The sequence below is a fragment of the Coffea arabica genome, chromosome 5c, assembly GCF_036785885.1.
Source record: "Coffea arabica cultivar ET-39 chromosome 5c, Coffea Arabica ET-39 HiFi, whole genome shotgun sequence".
NCBI classification, from domain to species: Eukaryota; Viridiplantae; Streptophyta; class Magnoliopsida; order Gentianales; family Rubiaceae; genus Coffea; species Coffea arabica.
In genome coordinates, this window is record NC_092319.1 from 42,824,851 (window position 1) to 42,834,587 (window position 9,737).

The 9,737-nt window shown below is 37.7% G+C and overlaps 2 protein-coding genes across 2 annotated transcripts; both read right to left on the reverse strand.

The window, feature by feature from the left end:
- Window positions 1-741, reverse strand: LOC113689511 (cyclase-like protein 2). Its single transcript, XM_027207280.1, has one exon. The coding sequence runs from the start codon at window positions 739-741 to the stop codon at window positions 1-3; it is 741 nt and encodes a 246-aa protein (XP_027063081.1).
- A 3,713-nt stretch (window positions 742-4,454) lies between these two features.
- LOC113689003 (early nodulin-like protein 3) lies at window positions 4,455-5,578 on the reverse strand. The gene is made up of 2 exons (XM_027206832.2): window positions 5,225-5,578; window positions 4,455-5,101 (listed from the first exon to the last, which is right to left on the reverse strand). Exons 1-2 carry the CDS (start codon window positions 5,403-5,405, stop codon window positions 4,623-4,625), a joined length of 660 nt encoding a protein of 219 aa, XP_027062633.1. The 5' UTR covers window positions 5,406-5,578; the 3' UTR covers window positions 4,455-4,622.
- Window positions 5,579-9,737: the final 4,159 nt, after the last annotated feature.

Here is a 9,737-nt window from a genome sequence, read left to right on the forward strand (position 1 = left end):
TCAGTGACATGCTGCATCCAAGAGAATGCACCTGACTGGTGCGGCCTCAGCAACTACCTTTAAAGGAAGGCAAAGAACATTGTAGTTCCCCGGAGCAATACCATCAAGCTTCAAATTTTCAACAGGGATAATCTTATGGCTGGTCAACAACGTTATATGAACCGGAACAATTTCATCAATAACTGCAACAGACATGTAATCAATCCCAACAAATGTAATATTAGTATTTTTCACCAACCAATCTGCCCCTGTTGCTGTAAATCCAGTATAATTAGGTACAAAGAAGCCTGTATCCATAAGGCGATTATCAGTGTTTGCTGTCTTAAAAATCACTCTATTTGTCCCTGGAGGAATTTGCAGAGACTGCATAACTTCACTAGTTATGTTCTTGTCTTTAGGCGTCTCGACAACCAAGACCGAACCCATGAGGGTTTTGAGGTCGAGGGCATCAACTGTGAATCCAGGCTGTCCTAACAAACCCGGGAAAATGTGTGAAGGGGCATCAACATGGGTGCCAAGATGAGTGCCCACGGTGATGGTACCAGTGATGGTAGCTTTCCCTTGAAATTCTTTTATCACATCTTTAGCACCTAACAAGCTTCCAAAAGTAGGCATATTATTCTTTATGGGATGAGTGATGTCATATATTTTACAGCCATCGGATTGTCCATCAGAGGTGTTGGCAAAGGAGGCAATGCAGGCCAGGGACAAAAGAACCAAGCAGGAGATTGATTTCTTCATGATTGTGTACGAAACCTTGGTGAAGGAGTTGGGAGTTTATTCTCCCAAGAATTTGGCAATGTAGACTACAATTTGGAGAGAAACTTGGAGGCAAGCAAGAAGAGATTGGAGGATGATAGGGAAGGAACATTCTGGGGCCTTTTTATATCAATAATGGACTCAAAAAATGGCCTAGACTTTTGGTTTGTTTGTTTGTAGAGGAAATGCTGCTTTCAAGCACAACCAATCGTGCCATCTAGCCTGTTTGTTAGGAGCAAATTGAATATGCCACGCCAGCGGATTTATTTATTTAGCACTTCATTCTTCATTCTTTATATCAGATATCGATTGAATTCAATTCTTTTTTTCCCCCTTGAAATAGTAAAATTATATGTTGGAAACAATTTAGATAAAGAAAATTCATTTCTAGTGGTTGTGGATGTTAATCTATTTTAACCACTAGTATATATAGTATACTAAAAGGGTATTACTATCTTGTTTATACAGGTCTATTTTAATCTGCCTAAATGGGAAAAATACGTTGTTGGATGCCACAAAATATGTGAAGATTGACAAGTCATATACATGGTTTTATATTGATCTATTACTCCGAATTCTATTTTTACCCTTCTGGTAGCAATGTTCCATCTCTCTGAAGTACATTCATAAACCCCCTTAGAGATTGAGACACCTGAAGATCATGAACAAAAATGATGATGACAATTAAGAGCTAGCTAGCTATCTTTTGATATGTTTTTGAAGATCTATTTCTGCATTTGTTATTTATTAGACTTTACCCTTTTTTTTTTGGGCCAGATGAAATTTTGATTAAAGATACGAAAGAATGATTGGTCAAGGTAGTAGTGTTTTCGATAGCTTATTAATTAGGGATAATTTCAGAAATCTCCACTGAGGTTTGTGATAGTTTTTTTTAGCTATTCTCTTATATTGAATATTGCATTTACCTCCCTTGTTGATGCTAAATGAACACACTCGCCCCTACCTAAAACTCAATTCACATACCAAATAAGAGGACCTAACAAAATTAAAGAGAAAGGAAATGGAAACAGGTCACCTTGTTTTTCTTTTTTTTTTTTTGGTGGTACATTATTATAGTGATCTTTGGTGTACTTTAATATAAGCCGGCCACTTTACATCCTTTTGTAATTTTTTTTTGTTTGATCAGCAGAAAGGTTAATTGCCAGTCAAAAAATAAATAAATCCGTGTTAATACTTTATTTATTTGTTACTCATTTTTTTGGGTTGCTTGTTTGTGATTATTTTTGTGGTAGCAAACATGACAGTAGTGGTGTAGAGTGGTGTTGGTGGTCGTATTGATTCTAACACTTGAACGAAAGACATTGTGGTTGTTCCCTTTCTTTCTTTCCCTTTTCCGCAGAAAAAAGTGTCTAGGGATTTCCATTTGAAAGTTGTGCTATTTATGAGGTTTTGATACCTAAACAATAAAAATTGGGGAAGGAAGTGTAACGTTCAAAATAAGAGGACTGTGAGGTGAAATTGTCATAAATACCAGGGAAAGTAATTGCAATGCTTTTCTGTTTATGATTATTTTCGCCATTTACATATTAAATCTCCAAATTAAATTCCTTCTTGATTTCTGCATTATGGATTAATCAGAATTCTGAAACTTTTCTAATCTTGAAGGTGGAGATAACGAACGAGTTTGATATGTTTTCTCTCATTTTACGTTAGTAAACATCACTCTTTGTTGCAGATCCATGTTTAATAACACCAACCTCATGATTGTAATTAGGGATGGCAATGGGGGCGGGTGCCCGCGGGGGGCTCTCGGGGCGGGGGTTGGGGCGGGGGGTGGGGCGGGGGCGGGGGGGAATTTTTTCCCCCCGCTTAGAAACGGGGCGGGGGGCGGGGGAGTATACCCCCGCCCCATCCCCCGCCCCGCCCCCCGCAAAACAAAAAAAAATATAAAAAAATATATAATTATATATAACATGTAAGTTAATTAGTTATAAACTTATGATAATGATATTATTAATTAGATATATTATATAATGTATATTAGTTTATGTAATATAATTGATATTATCAATTATATGAATAATTCTACATGTTTACTAATAGAATTTATTAATTAGTTATACTAAATTTACTAATATATTTATACTAAATTTCTAATTACACTTAATAGAATAACACTTTTTTCTCAAAAAAAAGCACAAACACAATAATGAATTAGTGATTGCATTTGTACTAAAAGTGAAAACTTGACTATTTTAGTTATATTTATTTCATCATATTGGATTGTATTCAAATAACTTCTGTTTGATTGTTTTTATGAGTTTCAATTGCAAAATTACAATGAATAATAATTTGGTGATGCGTTGATATTTTAGTACTTGATTATTTATTAAAATTTAATTATAATAAAATTGTATTAACCCCGCGGGGGCACCCGCGGGGGAAACGGGGCGGGGGCGGGGCGGGGCGGGGGAGCAGGAGGCGGGGGACGGGGCGGGGGACGGGGGGAACTAATAGGCAACGGGGCGGGGGATGGGGGAGGGGACCCCGCCCCAACCCCGCCCCGTTGCCATCCCTAATTGTAATTGCTTTCATATTTGGATTATGCTCAATCTCGTCATATAAAAGGCGTATGTAGTGGATTCCATCCTTAATTATCCAAAAAGAATATAAAACTCTTTGAAGTTCTATAAAACTTCTTGATACATAATCTGAACGAGTGAAGTTGACTTCAAACCTGTTTAAGAAAATTGATTTGGTTTCAAGAAGGATTTGGAAAGAAGGGAAGTGATATTTTTACTCCTCAATTAATTTCTAACACTCTTTGAAATCTATCTTTCTAGTGAGTAAATTGGAGTGTAATAAGCTAAATAAGGAGTGCGAGTATCAGTTCTCAAAAAGAAATAATTGTCAAACTTTAAGACTGATTCAATTTGGCCATCAAAAGACCTTATATTGCTTATATGCTTTGAATTTTTTCCTTCTTAGAAATGAAAACGCAGAAGCAGAAGATGTTATATCTTTTAAAACACAACTCTTATTTCTTACTTAAAGAAGAAAATAATTGATGGCAGCAGCACATGAGGTGTGAAACTTCATCCATGCTCACTCATAGCCTAACATAACAGGAGGATACATCGTTTGTCTTTTTGATATGAAAGATTATTTTAACAGGAGTAATATATATATATATATATATATATATATATATATATATATATATATATATATATTATAAAGTAGACTTTTTTTTTCCAATCTTGTACACATATGTCTTTTATTTGTTCATTGAGCTTTTATTTATTTATTTATTTATCCGAAAAGTTAGATTTGCTTTTATTCCTGGTGAACTTCAATATTTTCTAATTTTTTCAAGTATTTATAAATTCGAAGATATATTTTCATCCATTGCATCTGGATTCTCCACACAATTCCAAAATCTGCTACCCCTAAAAGAGAAAAAAAATCTGCTCATTAATAGTCAATATCACCTTTTTCCCTTTGTTACAATCACTTGATCATCGTTATGACATTTCATTAATTCTCAGAACCGATCAAAAACCAAAAATTCTCATTGACTCATATTAATTACATGAGGTAATTGCAACCAACTGATCAATTTCTTTTGTCTACATGTGAAACAAAATCTTCATCCCAATCCTCAATAAAAAAAAAATGTTCATCACTTCATTACATACATAGCAAATTCACATTTTGACACGTTAAAGTAAATAGAGGAATATATTATTACATTTTCACAAATATAGATGGAAGAACACAATGACACTAATGTCATATGGGAATAGAAACAGCCTAAAAACAACTTTAAATGGACAATAATCCTAATAAATTACAAATAACCTACTTTTCTGCAATGCAAGATACAGATGATCTACTCAAAATCAGTAACCAAAAGCAAATATGACCAAGAAGAAGCTTATTCCCAACAAAGAACCAATTAAGCCACCAAAAGTAATTGATGCAGCAGATGGAGACGGTGCAGGAGCAAAGGGCTGAACGATCACTGGCGCAGGAGGACTCGCGGCTGCAGGAGGAGGAGTGTTAGGCTTAATTGGTGAAGGAGTTGGGGCGAAAATCGGAGCAGGAGACGGAGAAGGAGAAGGAGAGGGAGGATTGGCCGCAACTGGTGATGGAGCATCGGTAGGATTGCCTCTTGGATGCAACACAACAATGATAAGCCTCTGACCCTTCTGGCAATTATCTGCATGACCACTGATGAAAAAGAATGGACCTGCCCTGTTAAACTTGAACACTGATTCCCCATCTTTGAGAGCTAAAAAGGGGTTTTCCTTGTTGCAGTTGTAGTAATCATCTTTATCTACTTCCAGAACATCATCATAGCCTTTCTTGTATCTAAAAACTGCAAGAAAAAAGAAAACATCATTAAAGGGCTAAAATTTTTGATGAAAAACCAAGATTTTGAATGCAGAAATATGTAGACGTCCAATGATTAATCATTAACAAGAAAAAAGGGTTTTAGTACTGAGGGTGTCATTGATCTGAAATCGGTTTCTTCCAGCCCATTGATTGTAATCTTCTTTGGGTTTTAAGACCCAACCATCTCTGCCACCAACATAGAAGGTGTAAGATTGAGATGCCGAGAGAAAAAATCCTAGAAAAGTCACCAAGAAAATGGTGAAGGCTATTCGTTGATCAAACTCCATAATTTTTAGAGGGATAGATATATTGAATATATTGGAAATTTGAGGAATATCTAAGTTTCTTTTAGTAGTGATTGATGGAATATGATCAAGTTGGCAAAGGAAACGAGTATTTTGCACTAGCAAAAACAAGAGAGAGATGGCTAAAGACTGAAGACTGGAGAGAAAAAGTGAGAAATTTTAGGATGAATTTAGGCAGTGAGAAATGAGAAAAGTGGGGTATTTATTATCGGCGTGAATGAGATTACCGTTGTATTATCAATTATGAGATGAAAATAAAATATGTGTGAGTCTTCGATGCAAAATTTGGCGTTACTATGAGTAAGCAATTTTTGGCAAGTGATTACATTTGGCATAATCAGAGAGATTTAACGGTCATAGGTAATTCAAAGCAAAGCTCCATTTTGAACCAATTTTTGAATGCTTTCCCAAGAAAGATAGAGAAATAAATCGGAACCAAAGCTGGACTTTTTAATTGTACTTTACCTTTTCAGAATCCAAGTGGTGTGATGGCCCAATTTACATATTTCTCGGATTAATTTCAATTTTGTGGCCCGTATTACTGTCTTAGAAGCACACACAAAAATGACAAAATGATTCAAATTAAAGTCCACAGTATACTTTCTTGATCATTGCTGGAACCTTAAATAGTTTATCTTAGCCATCATGAAATGTGTCTGAAGAATATGAGCAATTAATAGGAATAGCACTTAGGTGGCAAGAAAAAAGGAATTGGAATTTCAAGTATCATAGTATGATGTTATGGTCTAAATTAGAGTGACCCTTCACAGGTTTTTTTTTGGGTTGGGTTTGCAACACATCTATGATAGAACATGTAATCAATTATCGGATTAGGCCATTAAGTTTTTTGTAATAATTACAATGATTAACATTCGAAAAAGATATTATTATTTTTTATTTACTTTCCATTACTCCTGTCCAATAGGAAGATAGTCCCAAACTATATATATATATATATAGGCTGGAAGTTAGGGTTTATAGTAGAAAAGATAATAAAAGGAGAAGGCAAAAATATACATGAGTTGGACTTTTTACATGGACAAAAGCACAAATAGATTTAGACTATGCCTTCCAATTAACCCTCGCTAATAAACTAAGCTAGTAAACTGACTTTAGAGAGGCAATTTGATATCGACAAAGTGGACAAATGTTACTTACTCCAAGCCAATTCACTATGCAACTCCCATGATAAATATGCAAACATGGCGTTCTTGTAGCTTCACAACCCTCTTCAAGTTTCTCCGTACATGTCATATCATACCGTGGCTAGCTCCAGCTTCACAAGCTTCAACCTTGACTTTCTCTAAAGCTTCAGCTGCTTCTTTGCTCGCAGGGTTTATTCTCAAGTCAGCTTCCATTGATTCTCTCATTGCCAAAAGGTGTCCTTCTTGCGTATTAGCCACAATCACACCAATCGAGACAATCATCGGCAACACTTTTCTTGTTCTATTTTTTACTTTGCTAGCAATTTCATCTGCACAACTGAGATTTTTTGTATCATAGAAGGTTGTTTATGTGTTGGAACTCCTAATCTTGATAGCGTCCTATGGATGATGTCCCAAGTCAAGTTGTTACATGATGATTTTTCACAACATTCCCAAAATTGATGACAAAAAGTTATGCTTTGCAGGTTTCTAGATAGATAATCAGGCATCATGTTTCTCTTATTCTTCTTCCTCCATTGCCATCACATGTGTGAACTCAACTTTGAATTAAATGTAGAATTGATCGTAAGGTTTCAATTCAACTGGAGGGATGTTTAAGTAGCTACCTTCCCATGCATGGCAAAATTCGTCAACTGGGATCTTGATCACAATCCATGGTTGATTAGTTTTTGAAAAGAATAAGGAAAGAGAGAACTTAACTAAGAGAAATAAGGTTATTGCGCAACTTAAGCGCGCGTTTAAGGGTTTTAGTTATATTTATCTAAGTTTTAAACCAGTTTTCAAATTCTACAAGGATTAGGCTCTTAATCCCGGTAAAATAGGAACAAGATATTGTTTTTGAATCTTGTCTTGAATTTTATTAGGATAGTGATTAGTTTAAGAGTCAATCAAATCTTGGATGAATTTACAAATTGGGATATTTAACATGTATGAAGATATATGGACCGAATTGGCAAATTATGAACTTTCGGAAGGCACTTTCGGACTGTAATTTGTTTGACTTAGGACATGAAGGTAATCGCTTCACTTGGTGTCGGAATAGGTCGGCTCCTGACACAACTAGAGCTCGTCTGGACCGCGCATGCGTCTCCCATGACTTTCTCACCTTGTTTCCTGATGCCAGGATCTATCACTCACATGCTCTTTTCTCCGATCATGTCCCTATTGTCTTACAATTATCGTGCTCACATGGCCTCTTAAAAGCTCGCCGCAAATCTGGGAGGGACAAACGCTTCATGTTTGAAGCAATGTGGATCAAATCGGAGGACTGCGAACGCATTATCCAAGATTCTTGGGAGTATAGCTCGACAGAAAATGCTTGTGCCAACCTGGTTTTGAAGACAAATAGTTGTAGGTTAGGCCTTCTCCAATGGAGCAAACAGTCCTTCGGCAACCATACTAAGGCTGCGGATGAACTTCGGCAAAGGATTTCTCGCCTCCAACAAGGTGTCTTGACGGACACTACCAAAGCTGAGATTGGTTCCTTAACTACCCAGCTAGAGGAGCTTCTGGACAAGCAAGACATCATGTGGAAACAGCGCAGCAAAGCGCAGTGGTATAGAGAGGGTGATCGTAACACAGCTTACTTCCATGGCCTGGCTTCCCAGAGACGGAAGCATAACCAGATTGTTGGCCTCTTCGATAACAATGGTTCTTGGTGTCAGTCACAGGAGGCTCTAGAATCTATTATCATGGAACATTTTGGCACAATCTTTTCTACTTCACAGCCTACTTCTCTGGCAATTGATGCAGTTATCCAGCGAGTGCGGGGATGCGTCTCCAAGGAAATGAATGATTGCCTCCTGCGTACCTACACTACCATTGAGGTAACAAAGGCTCTAAGTCAAATGCATCCTTTTAAATCTCCTGGGCCGGATGGCATGTCACCAGTCTTCTACCAAAAATATTGGCATATTGTTGGTCGAGATGTCACTCGTTGGGTTCTTACTGTACTAAACGAGGGCACCTTACCTACGAGTCTTAATCACACCTATGTTGTCCTTATCCCTAAGTGTCACAGTCCATCCAGTATCACCCAATTTCGTCCCATTAGTCTTTGCAACGTAGTTTATAAGCTAGCCTCTAAAGTCTTAGCTAATAGGCTTAGGAACTGTCTCCCCAAAGTCATCTCGCCATGTCAATCTGCGTTTATCCCTGGGCGTTGTATCACTGATAATATCCTAATTGCTTATGAAATCAATCATTCCCTTAAGCTGAAGTCCTCTGGGCAGGAGGGATCGATGTCCATTAAGTTGGACATGAGCAAAGCATTTGATAAGGTCGAATGGCTTTTTCTTCGCCATATGATGATTGCTCTGGGTTTCCATTCCACTTTTGTGGACATTGTTTTCCGCTGCATTTCTACTGTGTCTTACACTTTCCTACTTAATGGGTCCCAACTTGGGAACCTACAACCCCACCGTGGTATCAGGCAGGGGGATCCTTTATCACCCTACTTGTTCTTGATCTGTGCCGAAGGCTTTTCTTGTTTGTTGCAGGAAGCTGAACGTTGCGGAAGCATCTCAGGTTTTCGGATCGGCTCACACGGACCCAAACTATCTCACCTCCTATTTGCCGATGACACCTTATTGTTCGGCAAGGCATCGCTGCAGGAAGCTCAGCACATCAAGACAATCCTTGACCTTTACAAGGCAGCTTCAGGTCAGGAGGTTAACTTTGATAAATCAGCAGTGGTCTTCAGCAAAAACACAGACCCCGCAGTTCGTCGAAGCATCACTCAGCTTCTTAACATCAAGGAAGTTCCCACTCACGACAAATATCTTGGCCTTCCTACTGTGGTTGGTCGTTCCAAGGCTGAAGTTTTTTCATCTGTAAAGGAGAGAATCTGGCAGAAGATACATGGATGGAATGAACAGCGCCTCTCAACGGCAGGTAAGGAAATCATGATCAAGGCTATTGTCCAGGCCATTCCAACATACTCAATGTCCTGTTTCAAGTACCCGGACTCCTTGCTTTCCGATATTCAATCTATGATCAGTAACTTTTGGTGGGGTGACGGCACTAAGCAGAGACCAATCCACTGGGTGAGTTGGGATAGAATGTGCTCGTCCAAAAATGATGGGGGCATGGGCTTCAGACAACTTAAGGCTTTCAATTTAGCTTTATTAGCTAAACAGGCATGGCGCAT